Source organism: Rissa tridactyla, chromosome 11 (genome assembly GCF_028500815.1).
Source record: "Rissa tridactyla isolate bRisTri1 chromosome 11, bRisTri1.patW.cur.20221130, whole genome shotgun sequence".
NCBI lineage: Eukaryota > Metazoa > Chordata > Aves > Charadriiformes > Laridae > Rissa > Rissa tridactyla.
This window is the reverse complement of record NC_071476.1, coordinates 10,979,524-11,001,013: the sequence shown is the minus strand read 5'-3', so window position 1 is coordinate 11,001,013 and position 21,490 is coordinate 10,979,524. Positions and strand designations below refer to the sequence as shown.

At 41.6% G+C, this 21,490-nt stretch overlaps 1 protein-coding gene across 4 annotated transcripts in view; it reads right to left on the bottom strand.

Annotated features, from left to right (window-relative positions):
- KDM3B (lysine demethylase 3B) overlaps positions 1 to 21,490 on the bottom strand; it is a 64,247-nt gene that overhangs the window by 18,059 nt on the left and 24,698 nt on the right. For all 4 annotated transcript variants that reach the window (XR_008468822.1, XM_054217074.1, XM_054217075.1 and 1 more), the window contains exons 7-16: positions 20,237 to 20,815; positions 16,515 to 17,760; positions 15,960 to 16,161; positions 14,385 to 14,599; positions 13,143 to 13,295; positions 11,341 to 11,448; positions 7,553 to 7,680; positions 6,627 to 6,906; positions 5,356 to 5,612; positions 2,035 to 2,301 (exon numbers count right to left, since the gene is read on the bottom strand). Coding sequence is in view for 3 of the 4 variants with exons in the window: in XM_054217074.1 (XP_054073049.1) it covers positions 2,035 to 2,301; positions 5,356 to 5,612; positions 6,627 to 6,906; positions 7,553 to 7,680; positions 11,341 to 11,448; positions 13,143 to 13,295; positions 14,385 to 14,599; positions 15,960 to 16,161; positions 16,515 to 17,760; positions 20,237 to 20,815 (3,435 nt within the window). In the remaining variant the exon portion in view is untranslated. The remainder of the gene's footprint in view (positions 1 to 2,034; positions 2,302 to 5,355; positions 5,613 to 6,626; positions 6,907 to 7,552; positions 7,681 to 11,340; positions 11,449 to 13,142; positions 13,296 to 14,384; positions 14,600 to 15,959; positions 16,162 to 16,514; positions 17,761 to 20,236; positions 20,816 to 21,490) is intronic.

Below are 21,490 nucleotides of genomic sequence, written 5' to 3'. Positions count from 1 at the left end.
TGCGTGGGTCACCTGTGCAGGAATGAAAGATTCAGCTAGGTTGCTTTCCACATTTCAGCAGGAAACTCATGTGTGCGCAACACCACTGGAGAATCCTTGAAGGAGCAAGGGACTTGTTTAGTCTGTTGCTATACAAGGGGTCCTCTGAATGATAAAGTCATCCAAAAGCATCAATAAGCAGATCTTGGGGCAAAGCCTAAAATAGAGGGCCACAAGTAGTACATGAGCGTGACAACTGTGGCCAGAGCCTCAGAGCGTGCACCAACTTGGAAGGCGATGCACACTGCAAGCTACACAGCTGAAAGAAGGTCAGTAATCACATCTCTAGACTCCATAAGGAGTCTCTCGAGATTCGTTAACAACCAAGAACCCCACAGCCAAGGGCAGCATCTTGCATCTGGTGATTAACCAGTTTCATTTGCAGAGAAACTGACAAGCACATCTTTTGTAAGTAGCTTCCAAAGTACTTAGGATCCTCCTCAAAGAGACAGTATTATTTGCTGAGAGAGAGGGTTGGGAAAATAATTAGAGTATACTGACCAGAAACTAAGGTCAAGGCAGGCAGATGACTGACACTACAGCACTGCAAAAGAATGATCCAAAATCCTTTATAAATCAGAAAGATGCAAGAGGTTCAAAAAAAGAAGAGACCCTTGCATACTACAAAAGAAAAAACATCAAGACAAAAAGATAACTGCAGCTAGGGGGAAAGCTGGCAATACCAGCAGCAAGCTAAGTTTCTAGTCAGACAAGCGAGGGTATGCTGCACAGTATCCTCTTCCACATATTAGGAGCTGGCTAGAGGAGTCAGAAACAAGAACTGGTAACTCTCTGGTTAGTGGTGCCACGATCCTCTCCGCAGTTCTCATGACTAGTTATGCTTGTGCCCAGGCAACTCAGAGAATGTGCAGTCCCGTGGGACAGGCTAAGCAACCGAGAAGTACTCTACTTCTGGCAGGAATGGACCCTGAATGCCAGAAGAGGAACATGCAGCCTGATCTGTTCCTCTGCCATAGCTCAGCAGTCTGTATGTCTTGTGAGCAACCACAAATAAGTACAGAATGCGAGCACTAAGAGCATTAGCACAATAACAACAGAACAGCTGACAAAAAGGACTTCTCCAGAAAAGATGATAATGGACGTAACTGTGTAGCACCAATGGTCCCAATTCCGAGTAGTCAGCAAAGGTAACGGTGTCAGAGGTAGCTGCAGAACAAAGTGCCAAGAACATAGTTTGAACACTGATGGACATCACATTCTGTTAGAGCTATGGGTACACTTCCTCTGCAACAGCAGCTACTCACCCATTTCTTAAGATTCAGCTTGTTTGACCAGGCCAATCTTTATGACTCTCTGGAGAAGTCTAAGCTGTAGCACTATGGATTGAGATCTGAAAAAGTGGCTATGCCGGCAGCAGGTCTAAGGTCCAGTCTCTTGACTGAAGGCCTAACTGGTTGATGACCCTTCAGACAATCCAGGAGAGTGCTCAATAAACGAGATGCTGAGTTCAAAACAACACTTGGATTCGCACAGGCTGTAGGCTCAGGATGAGACACTGCATCAAGTACACCAAAAATCTCAGGAGAAATTCAGCAGAAATTACTGCTTGCAGCACTTTTATTCTTGTACATTCTGCAGCTGGAAGGAATGGACCTTTCCCTGAGGCTATAAAGCATCAAGTATGGGGTAGATGCTAGGATGCATGGAAGAAATCATAGTGGACTCATTGCCGGGCTGTAGTAGAGTAGGTGCCGCATAAATCGCACAACGAAAAAGGCTGTCACAGCAAACACCCTCATACTGGTAAGCTGAGAAAAGGTCAATGTGCAAGGGCACATGGGCTCGAGTCAGTACAGCACGGAGCGGAGAGGGCTGCTGCGTCCCCTGTGTCTAGCGCTACAGGTGAAATCCGCATTCATCATATTCACTCAAGAGCAACGGTAAAGTTTGAACGGACTCATCAATAACCAAGGTACAGGTTAAAATCTCTGGATATTTATAAGCAGTAAGGGTTGGCTATTTGTCATCACCCACCTGGCCTTGTTTCCAGCACTCCCTGAAGATCTTCCAGTTGTTTTTGTTGCTGGGATCATGAAGGCAAAGCAGCCTACCATCACACAGCCAAGAGTGGGAAGTGTGTGGATCCAGTACATTTAAGCCCATTACCATTTCCTTCACCTCTCTCTGTGTGTCAGCTAAATTACTAGCTCGTTTTGCAGCATCAGATGTCTTCTTATTTTCCACCACAGAAGCAATGATATGGTCTAAGAAATTAGGCAGGCTGGCTTTACCTTTGGCCCCCTAGAAGACGTAAATCCAAAAGTAAGTTTAGTCTTGCAACAACATACGTATTAATGCATATCTGCTCTCATTCAGATTTTAGTCACGGACATCTTGCTATTAGAAAAACATGCAACAGTAAACAAATCAGCTCATAGACAGGCAAGTATCCAGAAAGAACAGAAGCAGCTATGGCCCTGTTTTATAGTAGTAAAACTTAAAATAACCTGCTACAGGCTATCTAGAAAAATATTACTCCAAACAATCATGGAGTAGGGAACTTAAGTGATTTAAGCTTTGCTACTTTAATGGTAAAAATTATTTATATTTTTCTTAACTTCATTAATATCTCAACTGTATTTCCCCACTTTCCTCATTCCATTACTAAGTGAAGTCAATCCTGGCACAGGTAAATTGACAAATACAGGAACGTTAAGTAAACACCGACAAACAGAGAGGAGAAAGTGCTTCCTGTAAGTATAACCTTAATAGAAACATTAGCAGACAGCCTCTCTGGTTGTGGCGTCTATGCTCCTCAAGGCACATTTAAAACTCCTCAAGGGATGTTTAAAATTCAAGAGAGATTAACGACACTATCTTAAATTGTGTTTTTAACTTAAAAAAAAAAAAGCCTGCCTATAGGCCTTGGCTATAGCAAGATACTTAAGACACTAAATGTATTTCATATATTCGACAGAAGAGAAACACTAACTGGATCATTATTCACAAGACATCTATGGGCAGGGGCAAAGAGCTTCTCATTCTAGCCAAAAAAGCCAACCAACACTTCCCCCATAAAAAAAAAACAAACACACACCAAAACACAAAAAAGACAGTGACTGGTGGCTGAGTGAACAGTAACAGCAAAACACTATTACTTGGGACAATTTTGCCATCTTTAAAATAAAAGTTCAATAGACAGAAAATTTACCATAGGCAAAAGCTATCAATCTAAAAACATAACACTATTCATAACTGAAGATATTCATTCAGTAAATAACATTTATGGAATTATAGAAGAGCCTAGGCCAGAATGAAGACCTAGAGATCACATGGTATAATTTTCTGTTGAAATCAGGTTAAGTTACCCTGGGCTGGGTCAAGTCAAGCCTTAACTTCTCAGAGAAGGGGATTACATCACTTCTCAGGGCAGCCTATTCCACTGCTTGAATGTGAAGTGGGATTTTTTTCTTCTATTGAGATAGAATTTCCCCTGAAGCAACTTGTGTCCGTTGCCTCTTGCCCTGTTATCATGCATCCTTGTGAAAGGAGTACCTCCATATTCTCTACAACTACCTTTTAGATATAAGATCGATCAGATCCCCAAAGCATTCTCTTTTCTAGGATGAGGAGAACGAGTTTCATCAACATTTCTCCATGTGTCAAGCTCTCCACATTTTAACCATTCTTCATGCCTCCCCACTGGACCCCCTCCAATTTTTCGGTGTTGTTCTTCAACTGGGGAGACCAAAACTGGAAACAGTGATCCAGGTGTGGCCTAACAAGTGCTGAGTGGAATGATCATGTTCCCCAATGCGCTCCAACTGTATGGTTCCTGAGGAGCCCAGGACAGCTTGCGCCTGCAGGTGCGAGGGCGCAGCGCTGGCTCCAGTTCCGTCCGCTCTCCCCAAGGACCCTGGGCTCCTTTCAGAAGGGCTCCGCACCTGTGAGGCAGACCCCGGCCTGTTCTGCTGCCTGGGATTGTATCAGTTTTCTACAGCCTGTCTTATGCATCATCCGCTTAGGATGGTCTTAAAAACATACCTTCACTCTGACTCTCTAGAGGGCATGAAATAAATAAAATGCAGTTTAATGATTACAGTCAATGCTAACTACTCTTCACAACAGGACATCAATGCTCCAGAAACACCGAGATGATTCTCTTCATGAGTAGCAGTTTATTATTCTGCTCTATTTGACCGACACAACTGTTGTTTCTCAGGTATGTTTTGTTCATGTATATTCTATATGAAGCATACACGCATTCAAGTTGGGGGTTGGAATAGAGTTCCCTACAGTTTCTTTCAAATCTAAATTATTCTGTGAAGACCAGAAGTCAAGAAAGTGAAAAAAGACATTACACGATTGACCTGATTCAACGTGGTGAGAGAATTCTTGGAGTTGCAGGGATAGGGATGCAGGTTGAGAAAGGCCCTCCCTTCTCAACCCTTGAAGGAATAACTTGCTTTAAAACAAGTGATCACAATTTCTTCACCTGTACTCAGTGATGAGAGGGGACAGGGGTGGAAGTATTATTGGATTCACTTTCCTGTAGCAGTGACATATTTTCCTGTACAGCCGTACAGTTCCCTCTACCAAAACCGAACAACATGAACTATTATTATGGTCCTATCCTTTCTCCTGTCACAGAGGAAAAAAAAATTCTGCTACGAGACAAGCTATTTCATCATCTTCCCCACATTCTACATGCCTAAGCTTTTGGAGAAAGTATTCTCCAAGAAGAGCTAAGCCTTGATAAATTCCACAGAATTTGTCTTTCTCTTAAACTAAATGCTTTTAACCATTTCAAATATCATTGATTTTTTCAGTCTTTTTGAAGGTTATTTCCTCCAAAATGGATTAAAGAGAAACAAAGTATCCTTATTCCAGAATAAGCATCCAGAAATAGCAACTACACCTTAAATTCTTAAATTCATATTTTATCTTAAATGCCTTTCAAGCGTACATAAGTTTTTTCCAGGAACTGGTTTGCTCACAGGTTTTTGTCTTTTTCTGTGGTAAGCTTTTGCAATATTTTTAAAGATGTGGAATTTAAAGTGAGCTTTTATAGGGATGCCTATTATCATTTAAACAACTTAAAGACTGCATTTAACTCACTTTCTTGGTATCTTGCAAGGAATAGCTTCTCCACACCAGTAGTAAACCAAACCACAAACTAACAATTAGCATCACAATTCTCTACAACTTTGTGGGGTGGTGAGTTTTGATGAGATATTGCATTTGTTTCAACATTTAAGAATAAGATACTATAAAAACATTTAGATGAAAACTGTTAAATCATCATGAAATTCTTTCCTAGAACAGATATCATTGAAGGAAGAGAAAATTTTTTACCGTAGAAGCTGCAGAGAAGACTGGAGGAAAGGGGATTCCCGTGTCTAAAGGGACCTGAGGAAGCTTTCCTGGTCCTGTGTGTAGCAGATCTCTGAGGCTGGAGCCTTCAGTTTTGTTGCTAGATGTCACGGGGCCCAACAAGAGGCTATTGAACAGCTTTGGGGTTAGTGGGGAAACCTTTGTGCTAGAGTTGAAGGAATCCAATCCAAAGGGTGAATGGGATTCTTTATTAAGCACTGACCTCAGTGATCCTGATTCTGCAAGGTAAACATAAACATTTAAAAAAAAAAACAAAACACGAAAGAAAAGAAAAAAAGGCAAAGTTCAAATGACCACAAAGTTCTCTGAAATTATTTGCTCTTGCATTAAATACGATATTGACAGAATCTTGTGGTAAATTATCACTGCAACAGTGAATGAGGCACCCCAAAGAGAATCAAAGACATCATATACTTCATATAGATTTTACCCTTAGTATGCTGTTAAGGTTTTGAATAGCACAGTAGATCTAATCTGAACATGTTTGATACACAAGAAACCACAACTTTGTAACAGACTCAATTAAAAAAAAACATTTCCTTGACTTTCTGAATTAATGTTTCAATATGAAATACTTCAGATTTTAAGCGTAGTCAAAATATTACAGTGACTAAGCCTTGAAAACTAGTGGAAGCATCATGAACATTTAACAGCGACATATAAAGTAGTTCATGCTAGACGTAAGGACAAGAAAAAATCCCGTGTTAGTCATGCTACCTCTGACAACTGGGAAGTGTATTCTGTAAACAGTTATTTCATATTGAGAATGACACTCAAACTACTGAATACTAAAGAAGTTCCAAGCTTTCATCTGACCCTCCAAAGTGGACTCTTCTCTCTCAATTCTTTGGAAATGCACTCTTCCCATAGCATACAAAACATCTTTATTTACTTCCATAGTTATAAAGTGACAAAGCTGCATCTGAAATTACTTACTATCATTTTACATCAAGATACCAGCTGCTTATTACTTAGAAAATAAATACAAGAACTGGCACTGAAATAAACTGGGAGTGCCAAGACAGTATTTTTATCTTCAGCTGTATCGTCATCTTTCCAACTTTGCGTATTTCTAAGCCCGTAAAAGAAAACTGTTTCTAAGAGGCAAAGGAAGAAAACCAACCGTGTTCTTTTCTACTTAGGGCTAGGCACTCCCACAAAGAACAGCAACCAAGCAGCACGTTATCATTTATCTTTTAATTCCAACCCCAGAGGGCATGTCTTCTGCTCACCTTTTGTTTCTTCTTTTGCTTTTTGCGTTGCTAAATCTGCAAGCCAGTGTAAGGCTGACGATGGAGCTGTTTCTGGACAGAGTGGTCTGTTAGTCTTTATTTCACCAGTGTTATTGGTTGGTAATGTCTCTGTTTTTGTGGATTCTTCTATCCTACTATCAGCTGCTTCGGATTTTGGAACAGTGTCCGTTTCTAGTTGCCCCACTCCTGCTGTCCCTGCTCCAGTGGAAAAGGTGCTCTCGTTTCCAGAGGCTGATGCGCTAGGATTTACAGTTGGAAGCTAAAACAAAAATATAAACAACTGCTAAATGTTGAATAAAGGGAAGAGTTTGACTTGGGAGACATTTTAGTTATCTAATGCATTACGTTTTATTGGCTGGTTTTGTTTGTTCGTTTGCTTTAAGTGCACAGTAGAGTTTCTCCAAGCTTACGTAGCAGCAGAGTACAGGAGCTTCTTCTCTGTGTACATTAGAGCTTGTGTTGTGGTGTGACTTCTTATCATGTCACCTTTTAGTCATCTTTTAATGCAAACACAGGCTTTTCAATTTCTTTTTTTACAGGAGGACTTTTGTGTGAAAAATAACAGAACTGTTCTAGATTCGGCGTAACATTCCAGAAGCAGAACAAAATAAACGCACATGTTGCAAGGTAGTCATAGTGGTTTAAGATACAGCATCAGTATGAATGGCTTCCTACCCAACTTCCACATAAGAGTATTAGCCCAAATATCCATTTAGTAAATAACAGTTGCAGCACACATCCCTGAAAAATGTCCCGGAAGATTTTTGCTGAGCTAAACCACTCAGAATACACGTGAAGAAAATTAAGTTTGTGTTTCACAACAGATTAGTCTTAAGGATCTAACGTTTTAATAGATCTTAAAAATATAACGTCAAACAAGGTAATTTCAGCCTCAAATTACATACCTGTGATATTCCATTAGTGACAGCTGGCCTCAACACCGATTTGTTCTGCCGGTTGATACATGGACAGTTGGCTTTAATACCCCATTTGCCTCGTGCTGCATGAACCATGTCTCCAATATTGTAAAGCGCTGGAAATAAAATTAAAGTCTTTAATATCTCATGTAAAGAAATCTAAAAACAAGGCCTTAACTATAATATATATTCAGAGGGGTGGGGTGTTTTTTTTTTAGTATTACTGCTAAGTATCTTTAAGATCACATGCTATAACAAGACATTTGTCTCTGAATAGTGTGGAGAACTGTGCTAATACTAACCTCACAATGTCACTGAGAGGCTGTCAAGCCTGGCAAATCCTACACATTATCATCTGCTCCTACTATTCCATATAGGGTCCAATGAGACCGCAATGAGGCAACTTCAAACCATTGAGAGACTATATATCCCTTGGAGCAATGTTAAAGGATCAGGAGCACAGGCGGTGTTCTCCTCTGGCCTCTCAGTAAGAGAAGGGAGGTAATGAATTGAAGAGGTGAATGCCTGGCTGCGTGGCCGCTGTCATACTGAAGGTTTTGGCTTCTATGATCACTACTCTATCTTTGAGAAGCCTGGTCTCTTGGAAGCTGATGGGATTCACCAGCACAAGCAGGGTAAGAAAGTCTGACTTTTCCCCCAAGCAGGGAAAGAAAGAGGACTGAAATCTGAGCAACAGAGAAGAGGCAGGGGCTGCTGATGTATTAGGAACCAACAGGGAAACACCTGTGAAATGCCTCAAAGGAATTTAGGCATGTTCCTCTAGAGGTGACAAGGTTGATAGTCCCACTGAAGTGCCTCTATATACCAATGCATGTGGCATGGGTAACAAGCAGGAGGAGCTGGAACTTGTGCAACTAGAACGCTATGATCTAATCGCTATCGCTGAAACGTGAAGGGATGAATCACACGACTGGAGTACTGCGGGGGAGTTGCTCTCTGTGGAAAAGTACAGACTGACTACACAGAGCTGCCTTTGAAAACAGTGATGAACTGGTTGAGAGCATACGGGTAAAAATTAGGGGCCAAGTCAACATAGGAAACCTCACTGTTCATGTTTACTACAGGCTGCCTGACGAAGCGGCGCCTGTTGGCAAGGTGTTCTTTCTTCAGCTACAAGCAGCATCATGCTCACAGGCTCTGATCCTGATGGGGAAACTCAATCACCTTGACACCTGCTGGAAAAGCAGCACAGCAAGCTGTAAGCAGTCAAGGAGAGTTCTGGAGCATGTTAACGACAATTTCTTAACCCAGGAGACAGACCGCCCGACCAGAGGAGAAGCATTACTGGACTTGTTGCTCACTGACCCAGAAGAACTAACCAGAGATGTCGAGATTGGTGGCAGCCTGGGCTGCAGTGATTGTGCCCTGGTGGAATTCACAACCTTGAGGGATATGGGCCAAGTGAAGAGTAGAGTCAGGATGCTGAATTTTAGGAGAGGGAACTTTCAGCTGCTTAAGGAATTAGTGTATGGGACCCCCTGGGAAACTGCCCTCAGGGACTGCAGCTCTTTAAGAACATTCTTCTTAGAGTTCAAGAGCTCTCAACTCCCACGTAAAAAAATCAAGCAAGGAAGGCAGAACTGCACAGGTCAGTAAGGACCTCCTAATCAAATAAAATGTAAGAAGCAAATGCCCAGGCAGTAGAACCAAGGATATGTATCCTGGGAAGAATATAGGGACGCTGCCTGAATGTGCAGGGATGGGATCAGGAAAGCTAAGGCACAGCTGGAGATGAATTTGGCAAGGGATGCAAAGAATAATAAGGGCTTTGACAGGTATGTTGGCCAGGAATGGAAGATGAAAGACACCCACACTCCACAAAATAAGACAGGAGAGCTGGTGACAGCTGACATGGAAAAAGCTGAGGTACTCAACAATATTTTTTTTCCCCCCTCAGTTTTCAATGGTATTCCCTCTTTCCACCTCTCTGAAGCACCTGAATCTCAAGGCAGGGACTGGGGGAATGAAGTTCCTCCCATCATAGGAGAATCACAGAATATCTCAAGTTGGAAGGGACCCATAAGGATCATCAAGTCCAACTCCCTGCTCCTTGCAGGACTAAATCATTTGACTAAGAGCATTGTCAGACGCTCCCTGAACTCTGCTGGGGTTTGGTGCCATGACCACTTGCTAGTGAAGAACCTTTTCCTAACGTCCAATCTGAACTTGCCCTGACGAAGCTTCATTCCGTTTCCTCGTGTCCTGTCGTTGGTCACCATAAAGAGGAGATCAGCGGCCCACCCTCCGCTGGCCCCCCTTGAGGAAGGTCTAGACTGAGATAAGGCACCCCCCAGCTTTCACTTCTCCAAGCAACCCCTCAGAAGTCTTGTCCTAGAGACCTTTCACTGTCTTGGTCACCCTGCTCTGGACATATTCTGATAGGTTGATGTCCTTCTTGTATTGAGGCACCCAAAGCTGTACACAGTACTCGAGGTGGGGCTGCACCAGTATAAGGTTTGAACCTGAGGAACCTGAACATACACAAAACCTGATGAGATGCATCCCAGGGTCCTGAGGGAACGGGCTGATGTAGTTGCCAAGTCACTCTCCATCATATTTGGAAAGTCACAGCAGTCAGGCCAAGTCCACAGTGACTGGAAAAAGGGAAACATCACACCCATTTTTTAAAAGGGTACAAAGGAGGACCCTGGGAACTATGGACTAGCCAGCCTCACGGCAGTGCACAGTAAGATCATGGAGCAGATTCTCCTGGAAGACATGTCAAAACATATGGAAGACAGGGAGGCGATTAGAGACAGCCACACCACTTTGTCAAGGGCAAATCGTGCCTGACTAGTCTAGTGGCTGCCTTCAATGGAGTGACTGCATCATTGGACAAGGGAAGAGCAACATATGTTTTCTACCTAGACTTCTGTAAGGCCTTCAGTACGGTCCCCCACAACATTCTTGCCGCTAAATTGAAGAGATATGGGTTTAACTGATAGACTATTCAATGGATAAGAAATTGGCTGGATGGCTGCATCCAAAGAGTTACAGCTCTATGTCCAAGTGGAAATCAGTAACAGGTGGTGTCCCTCAAGGGTCCTTAGTGGGACCAATACCATTTAACATCTTCATCAGCAACAGACAGTGGGACTGAGTGCACACTCAGCAAGCTTGCGGATGACACCAAGCTGAGTGGTGCAGTTGATTCATCCTGAAGGAGGGGAGGTGTAGACTGGACACAAGGAAGAAATTTTTTTATGAGGGTGGTGCGACACTGGAACAAGTTGCCCAGAGAAGCTGTGACTGCCCCATCCCTGGAAGTGTTCAAGGCCAGGCTGGATGAGGCTTTGAGCAACCTGCTCTAGTGGAAGGTGTTCCTGTCTGTGGCAGGGGGCTTTGACTAGGTGATCTTTAAGGTCCCTTGCAACTCTAACCGTTCTATGATTCTATGACCTTTAGGACCCATTATGTAAACAGTCAAGTTATTGGTCAGCACTGACCAGCTTCCCTCTCCCCAACAGAAAAGATCTTTCTTGCAAGTTAACCAAATTTACTAATGCAAATAAAAAAGCTGAGCACAAGAAGTCACAGCTAGTATCAGAAGGGTGTTCACTGGAAACCCATAGCTTGATCTTAATTGAAGGGTTACCTTCCCTTCAACCCTTCTGCTGTAGCAAGTGGAAGTCTCCTCTAAATCCATGCTAGAAGGGGTATCACCTAGAATACCAACCATCTTAGTATTTTTTCCATTTGCTTGCTCAGAATTGAGACAAAATTTGGAAATTTTCCTTTCAGGTTTTAAGCATTACCTGTACCAGGAATGATCTGTGTCGGCATAAGATTCTCTGGTTCATGAGACTGACCCTTTGCACACTTCAGCCACGAGAAGACTTCCTCATCACCAATCTCCTCTGTCTCTGGAATAAAGACACACAAAAAAAGTAAAATTTTGTACAAAAGTCACTAAAACTTTACAATACAGAATGTTTCTGCATCAATAATGTTTCTTTACATTCTTTACAGTGCAGGAGATTAACCTGGTGATCTCAGAAATTAACTCTAAGTACAGAACATTAGAACATAACCTACAGCAACTTCTTTGCTTCTTCAGATTATAAAACTACCACAGTCATTTTCCCTTCATCTCCACTAGCCTGTTATTTTCAATCACCCACAAATCTTGGCTTCTAGCCTCAATTTTTAAATATCATGCTCTTATTTTTATTATGCTTTCCTAAGCTATAGAGTAATTCTATCTTTTCTTGTCATCATCTCCCAATCTTTTTCAACAAAAAGTATCTGCAGATCAGCTCCAGCAAGAAGAAACTAAGATATCCTGTCAGTATATCTACTTACAAAGCTAACAAGTAGCAAATTAATAGTTCGAGGAGTAGTCTGACAAATTTCTAATTCTTCAGATTTTAAACCAAGTTAGGCCTACAAACATGTAGCTGCATTAACTGCATGCCATGCTCTTCCTTTAAAAAGGAAGGTGGAAGGGAAGGGTGAGTTGGCTAGAATATAAGAAGGATCATAGAACAGTTTGGGTGGGAAGTGACCTTTAAAGGCCATCTGGTGCAACCTCCCCCGCCATGACCAGGGACATCTTCAACCAAAGCATGTTGCTCAGAGCCCCATCCAGCCTGACCTGGAATGTTTCCCAGGATGGTGCAATTACATAAAACTTAATTTCAGTATCCTTTAGACCTGGCATCTGCATAGGTTGTTTCTACAGCACAAACTTCAGAAGCCTCTTGAGGCAAGTAATTGTATTGAAGTAATGCCCTGGGTTCTACATTATGGCCCATTCCAAAACGTCAGACTTGATTAATAAATCCTAATTACCACACTGTTTACAGGAAGACATCATTGATAAGCAATACATACATATATATATATACACACACACACACCCCCCACTACCATTTGACATTGTATAATAACAATCTTTTCAATGCTGACCCTCCTCTCTACACCAGTGAAAACTTCTCATATGCACAGAACATCCCTTCATTTTCACCTGGCACGGGTAAGGTTATCATATATTTCCTTGATGTGAGAAGAAAATGGGTTTAAGAGACTATTGCCCTTGAATCATGGACATCTTTATACAAAATTCTGTCAGTGATATATTCAGTCCCAAATGCTTTTTCCAAACATGTACAGTGCCAGATACAAGAAATCCTATTCTACTTAGTTTCAATTATTTCCACTTCCCAACCTAACTCCTTGTTACAGAATGGATCTCTGCAATGTCTGCTTACTAGTTCATCCTGTGATTGTTCCAAACTGTTAAGATATTACTTATTTTTTCTTCTATACTCCCTGAGGAAAAGATGGAATTATACAGTAGTCTCTCTCAGTACACAGCCTATGTCTGCCGATGTTGTAATTTTAATAATCAAATTCTAACCAAATAGATGACACATGTATCTAAGGAAACGAAGAATAGAACAGCAGCCTATAAGACAGTAGAGTTCCAAACTTCCAGCCTCCCAAGCTGATACTCACTAACTCTCCCACAAAACCTTCAGCAGCTTCCCAGAAACTAACCCCACTGAAAGCCAGCCAGGTCAAAGACCACAGTGGGGAGAAAAAATCCAGTACCCACCACTACGTGGACGATTCTTCCTCAGCCGGTAACAGTCCAGACAGACCCCAAAACCACACTTGCGGCAAACCCAATGAATATTGAAGAGTGTTGTCTCACATACATCACACATTTCCCTCACACCACGCACTGCTCGCTTCCATGCCACTTTCTCTATAAAGAGAAGGAACATTAGAAATTATTGCTTTAACATTTTGCATTTCTCCCACCTAATTTGAGAATATCACAGTAACATTGATAAAGAAACAATTCACAGAAACATGACTTGAGCTCAGAGCATAGAAACACATACTTTTTACATCCAGAGACACATTCTTTGAGTTGCTAGCCTTGTGACACTATTAAAATCCCCATTTCTAAGATCAAGTAAGGTCAAGTCCCAAAATGTACACTTTATAAGGAAAAGGAGCACCTTAGAGTTCTGTAGTAACTGAATTTCAAGGAGTACTTATGGAACTTACAGCAAAATTATAAAACTTCTGCTAGTTTTATGAACAAATAACATGAAGTTATAAAACTATAAAGCATGCATATTTAGTTTTACTAATTGGACACCTATCAACTCTTTAGATTCTAAAACACCACAATTGTTGAGGAAGGGGAAGTCCTCTCCAAATGGCTGTCCTGGTACATCTCAGCAGCTAAAGGGAAAAATCAGACAGTCAGAGCTATCCATGTGATAGGCTTAATCGGACACCTTTAGGAAATTGTTTCTAAGCCCTCTCCCCTTGCAGTGTCAATGCTGGCAACTAGTTGCTCAGCTGAGTCTTTGCAGGCTAAATGCAGGTACTGCTCCCTCCCTAGAAACCTCTGAGCTTTTATGGGATCTCCCTGGAGCGTAACAGGATAGGAATATGTAAGAAAAGCTGCTCATTGAAGCACAGCTGGTCAGTGTAATAAGCACTGTAGACTTATTTCTGTTTTCTTAGGAGTATGAGTCAGACAATTTCTGCATTTATTTATTGAAAAATAGTTTAATCATGTCTGGGGAAGTTATCATTAGCTTCCCTGGTAGTAATGTTGCACTGATCCAAAAAAAAAAAACCAACCAAAATCAACCAAACCCAAATGCTAGTCCCACAATTACAGACACCCCAAAGAAGTGAATATAGCCTTCTCTTTGGAAGAAAAGGAGAAGCATTTTAACAAAAAATTACATAACACTTTCAACTCTATTCCACTGCATTGTACACACATTACACAGAGAAGGTGGACAAAAAACACGTCAAAAGCCCAGCTTACGATGTGGCTCCACCATCATCATTGCTTCCTTCTCTGACATAACGAGCTGGCAGAACTGGTCCCCAACATTAGCCAGGATATATTTGGAAGTTTCCAGATCGATCCCCTCTGCAGGGGAGGAGGAAGGAATCCATAGGCTCATGGCATCTGGGTCACTCTGTTGAGGGTTCAAGAAACCCTCTACTCGTAGAATACCTTTCCGGGTAAATATCAGCCTGCAGAAAACAGGATGGAGTAATTGAGAAGCTGCTTAATCACCTTTAACTAATCTATAATGCCATCTATGTCAGCATATAAACACAGAAAAGGGGAAAAAAAGGGCTTGAGCTAGAGTGCTATACTATACAGCCAGTACAAATATTATGCAAACACAAATAACACAGAGAGTAAGGTACACAAAGGCAACAGCCACAAAACCCACTAGAATGAATCCCCAGGTCCCAGTAAGCATTGGTGGGAAATTCCACATACAGGACATCGCTACAGCTTGGTAAGTCACATTTCTCTAGAGTATTAATAGAAAGAGATGACAAAATTCAATTTATTTGGGCTGCTGCACAATGCTGCTTGTAAAATTCTGCGTGGTTCTTATTCTCTAGTTTAACTCAGGAGAAAGTTATTTCCCAACTTTTGGGAAACCAATATTTCAGTTCTGGCTAAGGCCACTAGCACTTGGGAAGTGTTCTAACAGTTCACATTAGAAGACATACAAAAATCCTTATCGTACCTACTATTCTTGCCACTGCTCTCCAGAGACAAGTCACAACTGCTTTATCAGTAGCTGTTGACCCTCCTAGTCTTTGTGCGGTAAAAGGTATAACATAAGTTACAGAACCCTGAACGCCTCCCACCAATATTAAAGATAACTTCATTTTTGAGTGAAAACAATCTTGTCTTTAGCCTCAAAGCTAGATTAATTTTTAACAGGTTCAGGACGAGAAGCAGCTATAAACCCTCCTGCATGGGTGGCACATACTAAAAATTCACTTGATCCTTTATATGCCAGAAAGTGAACAAACATCTTTTTGGAAAAAAGATGCATAGCAATTGCTAGAATAGGAGGTTAAGGAAGATGAAGAGAAGCAGGACAGGCCAAAGAACTGGAAGACACAGAGAACGCAGAGAGAAAACACAGGCAATGTTCTACTCCTAAAAATCAGTTCTGTACTCAACAACACCTAGTCAAACATTAGCCTCATGCTGGCAATGTTTAGTTACTTGTTGACCGAATTAAAATTTTATCTCTGTTCTGAACTCCTTATGAAAGGGGGAAAAAATAGTTATTGCATACAAACTGCTCCCCAGCAGTGAAAGTCTACCCAATAAAGCAAATTCAATCTCCCGAGGCTGGGCCTGGAGGCTCACTTAGTAGCATGTAGCTGTATCTTCCAACAGCAGCTCTTCTCGCCCCAGTGAGGGACTTCCAGTCAGGCAATGCAGGGAAATGCAAGACACTCAAAATCTTCGTTATTGTACCCAAGCACATTAAATAAGTAAAAGATAATTACTTTGTGCTTGGACATGGTCCAAGCTCTGCCCACAGACTACATATGAAGGAAGGAAGAATTTGAGCACCTCCGGAAATGGAAGAAGCGACATGCCACAGTTGAGTCATCCTGCTCTTGTTCCTTAAATTTGCGGTACCGCTCCAGACGGCACTCCCGGCACTTGTGCAGATGTGGAGCTACATTGATGCAAGAGCCATCCTGGAGAAAAGGCTCACCTGACTGCTTCAGCTTCCTCACCTTACTCATATCTTTCAGCACAGACTGGCCAACTGAGTGAGGCAAAGTAGAAGTAAAATCCATTAGTTTACTGCAAGAACAAAAGGAAACTACCCCAAATAAACATATTTTCAGAGATCTGTATGCTCATACCCATGCAAAACCAACAAGACTGTTCAAGTCTGCAGCATACCACACTTCTGCCCTGATAAATATATGCTTAAACATTTCTCAAAGTGAACATGTTAACTCACATACGAGAAGCATTAAGCTCGAACCTGAATACCCTGTGTGCTGCCTACTGAGCGTAAATGAGGTTTACACCTGTGGTTAGTTCATCACACAGGAGATACCCCAGTATCCCACCTCCTTATGCCTCCAAGACACCTTGCATTCAAGTCATCACCTTTTAGGGGAGCTGTGCGAGGCCGGCCCTTTGGGGCTTGCTTCCCTTTTCCTTTCCCCAGCAGCAATTCAGCATTGCGCTCTGCGTTGGGGCCTAGCTTTGCCATCAGGTGGTCTGGGATTCCCTTCATGCAAGCCTTGGCCTGCAACTGGTCTTCAGAGTCACTCAAATCTGACAGGTCACTATTGGTACTGGAGTCCGAGTCCTGTTTGGATGTCAAGCTCCGCTCATCTAGAGAGAACCTTTTCACAGCTTCAAAAGGGGCTTTGTTCTCCTGTGGAAACTCTGCCTGTGAAGAGAAAAAGCCAGGTGGATGTCTGCCAAACACGTTAGAAAAAGTTTTCAGAAGAGGATTGTCCTGCTGCCCAGGCCCAACAGCTGGTTTTTCTTCTGTTGGGCTGGAGGAAAGCGTGGGCATCTCAATAGGCTGCGTCAGGTTGCTGGTCGGTGAGCTGGAACGGCCGTTCCCTACAGTGGAAGGGCTCTGAACACCAGCAGCAACTGTTGAACCAGGAGTACTGGAGATCATCTTTGAGGAGTCAGTTGTTATAAACAAGGTCTTCTTCTTAGATAGAGAAGAGTCTGCAGAGGTGAGCGATTCCGGCCAGCCAGAAGTAGCCTTATGACTCACAGGCGTAGGTGGAGTAGAAACTCCTGTCTGAGATGAAGATGCAAAGCCACTGAAAGGACTAAGTTCTGCTTTCTCAGCAAATGCCAGGAAAGGGTTTGAAGGTTCCTCCCTTGATAGCTTTGGGGGCTGTAAAAATAGGTTTTCATGACTATCTGGGGGGCGAGTATTCAACAGACTTCGTGAAAAGGCTGGAGTAAGGGTAGGCATAGATTCCACAGGCAGCTTCCGCTCCACAGAACTGCCAGACTGGGCTCCTGGTTTACTGTCCGCTGAAAGAATTTTACCTTTACAGATCCCAGAACCCACACCCTCTGTACACTGCTTGAATGAGTCCCGACTAGAGGCATCTTCAGTCAAGCTCTCTGAAATGACCGTGAAGTAGTTACTGGAAGGTAGATTTTGGGACATGCATTGAAAAAACAAGTTCTTGGACAGATCAGAATCTTTCTGAGCCTCTTGTCCAGTACTACAGCCAAAAGGAAATCCGGAAGGCTTGCTTTCTGGAGTCACCACTCCATTTGATTGGCTCCTTCCACCCCCAAATACCAAGGACTGGGAAGCACTTGGGAGAGAGACTCCAAATCCAGAAGAAGCCAAAAGCGAATTTCGCGAATTCTGAAACAAAATTTAAAAGCATTAGCCTATTAAAGGATTCTTGTCTGATTCAGCAATACTTTGGTTCATCTAATTGTACAATTAGCATTCTCCTTATTCACCTGTAATCGAAACTTCCAGCAGAATTATTTACAATGAAGAAACTTCTTTAAAGATTCTGCTACACTAATTTTTCCTGCCTACAGGCTATTGAAACTAATGAGCTAACGGTGCCCATTACATACTGAAGACACATGGAGAAAACAAACACTGAATGTCTTACCACGATTGAGAACAAAAATGAGACACAAGACAAGGTGAACTGATTCACAAAAAAGCAAGTTATTTAAACTGCTGATTGTTTTAATTCAGATCAGCAAGAAGGGAACCTTAATTGAAACTGCTTGTCAATAATTTCCTGTCTTTCATCCCCCTCAGATCCTCCTGAAAAGATTCTCCTACTTAACCAGCACCCTTGAAATAATTAACTTAGTTTGCAAAGTTAATTAAACAAAGAAAGCCCTCTAGCAGTTTGTGAACAAACTGGTCCCAGCAAGCCGCGCCTGCAGACAGGTAGACAGATGCCTATGGCGTGGTGCCTTCCAGGGGATTACTCAGTAGAGGTTAAGCACAAAGAGCTTAATTTTTACAATCCTTAAATACCGGGAAGTTTTCTGAATTGCAGATTTCTACTAGACCTGTAACTGTGATATGGAATACTCACTTGCTCTCCTCTGAATTTATACTTATTCAGGTTTTCCAATTCTTGCAGTCCTACTGTAACTGATAATATTTTGCAACTCACTCGTCAGTTCTATTCCTTTACTTCGAGTTCCCACTTAGAAATCTTCTCATAAGGAATACTCATGATTAATACACTTTTATTCCAAGGCCATGTTAAATACAACCACAGCCTCCACACAACACATCTCACTGGTCACTAGTGTCACTGCAATAGGTGACTTTAATAACATACTAACGTCCCCCATGACACTTCCAGATATTATAATTTCAGATACTTCTTTTTAGAGCCAAAGTAATTTTCACAAACTGAGTTCTAACAGTTTTTAAAAGCATATAAATACGAAGGCAAACCAAGCTTGTTAAGTAATCTCAGGGATCAAATCACACTATGATAAAGTGGACAGTCTGAAGCAATAATACGTTACACAAACTATCTACAACACTCTTACTGATTTATGTCAGGTTTTGAAATGGATTAGTGGTCTGCCTGCAAATTCTGAAGCGAGATTATTAATAATGATTTAAAATAACAATGTGGGGAGAGGGAAGGAAGGAGAGGTGGTACTAAAATTTCTCAGTACAACTGAAGTTATTCCTTAATACCATTCATGATATACAATTTTGACTGTTCACCTACACAATTTTCAGTTGGTCCCAACTCTGACCTGGGGTGTTGGGGGGTGGTGGTGTTGGAAGAGAGAATAGGTTATATTGCTATATAAAACTTAATTATACAACACTCCTGTCTTCTACAATTCTATTTCTCCTTTACACCTTGCCATCTAGGAATCCTTATCCCAAGGTAAACATCTTGCCTTTCCCCCATTCCATTAGCTAATACAAAAGACAGGGATGAAAGTAATCCATTTAATCTCCTGGTAATCACCTTGGATTCTCTAATGTATCTCCCATTTTCTTCACTGTTTTTATACAGTAGACCATGAGTTTCTTAATTTTTGCTGTACTTACTGAGGTAGGGTTTTGGTTTTGTTTTGTTTTTATAAGCCTTCATTTGATTACTTAAAAAGTCTTCTAGTTTGATTTTAACAGGGTTTCCCTTTTAGGTTTTTCCTTCTACTTTTCTGCTTTTCCCCTTGAAAACAAAGGCCTTCAAGATCTTCAAGACCTAAAAGGTCTTCAAGATGCTTCTGGACCAAGTTGTTTATTAAAATTTATTCTAAAGGTACCCATCTCAAATTTTTTACTTTTTTCTTTGTTTTCAGCCCTAGATAGTATATGATGCAATGGGGCTCATTTTTCTACTATAGAGATATCATAGCTGTAACAGACAGGCTGGGCATCTATAAAAGGTCCTTTAAATGTAGCCTCATTGTCTTTCTGGTTTTGAGACTTTTTTTTTTTTTTAAGTAACTTAAATGTTCAACTCAGTGCACATTCTTATGCATATTTGTTTATATAAAGGCAAGAGATATTGAGTAGGTCATCTTCCATATGACACAAAATTAATTAAGTGCAGTGCTTAAAGTGACTTTAAGGCTCCATTTCTCAGATTAAGGCTGAATAAAAATAAGAGTGCTAAAAAGTTGTCTCTTACTACTCCTCCACCAAATATCTTCATTTTCTTTTGAGTTTGTTCTTAGATCAGATAACAGAAAGGTTTCCTTTGCAAGTGGAGGGATTAATCAGAGAAGAAATAATTTTCTCAATGCCATGGACACACTTTGTAACAGGAATATGTTGCAGAACATCTGTTGCAAATATGTATGTCTTTGCTGGATTGTGAACTACTCACCTCTCCCTGGGCTTGCGATCGGCCTGTTTTCAGTTTCTCCTGTCCAGTGACAGCTGACAAACTGGTATCGGAGATTCTCACAGTTGTCGGCGTCAAAGCAGTTGTAGTAACTGCAGTTGCAGAAGTCACTGTGCCTTGGCCAACCTGTTCCAGTGATTTTCCTGCCTCTTTACACCCAGATCCAACTAGTAATGCTTGTCCAGCCACAGAGGAAAACGGAGTGAAGGGCAACGATGTGTCACCACCAACTGGCTCATCTTGGACTACTAGTGTTCGGCCATTCTCTTTGGTGTAAGTGGCAAAGCGAATATTGCGATTAATCTGAGGAATGAATGAAGGCAACTGTTTGGGCCTTGGATCCAGTCCTGTTTCACTATTGGAGCCTCCTTTCCAAGGACCCCTGCTTGCCTCACCTCCATCACTACCATTGCTATCCACCTCACCCCTCTCCTTTAGCTTCTTTGTCGCAGGATCGCACCCAGGATCTGAAGCATTCTTCCTCCTTCGTCCATCCTTTCCCTCCAGACTTTCTTTCTTCTTTTTCCCTTTAGACGACTTAGGTGCTTTTAGGCCCCCTCCCTATAAGAGACAAAACCATGCAATTGCTAAACAGAATAATGAGGATACCTGTTGACAAATTGAGACATCTAAGGAAAGATACTACGTGAACACCGAACACAAGCAAAAGTGCAGTCTTGTGTTTTTTGTGCTAGGATAGGACCTTCACAGCAAGATTTTTAGCTGAGCTACTTTGCTCACATACCACATTCATGGCAGATTTTGGGAAACATGCAACATGGTCATACTCTAACATAGTTCTTACTAATGTATGAAAACTATTTGCACACTAGTTTTCGCAACAAGGCTAATCCCCGCAGTCCTTCTGAAGGGCACACTTTCTGTCCACTACCCAAAGCCTATAATATTTAACTACATAAGATAGCTCGCCCTTTAGCCTAGGGTAAAAACACAGGTTCAAATGCTATCATGGAACCTCTCAACTGAAGCAATGAGACACCACAAGCATACAAGCCTGCTTCAGAGAACCTAGATGTTAATTTTTAGAAATGCCTAAAAAGGTCTGTGAAGAAGGACAGAGTGATCCCATTAGAAAAAGGCAGGGAGCATAGAGCCATTCTTTATCAGAGCATTATCCTTTAAAATAGAGCACAACAGTCATATTTATTGAATACCCCCCAAGATCCATGCTGAACTTAGTAAAACAGGGCTCAAAAAAAAAAAGATTGTTTAAAC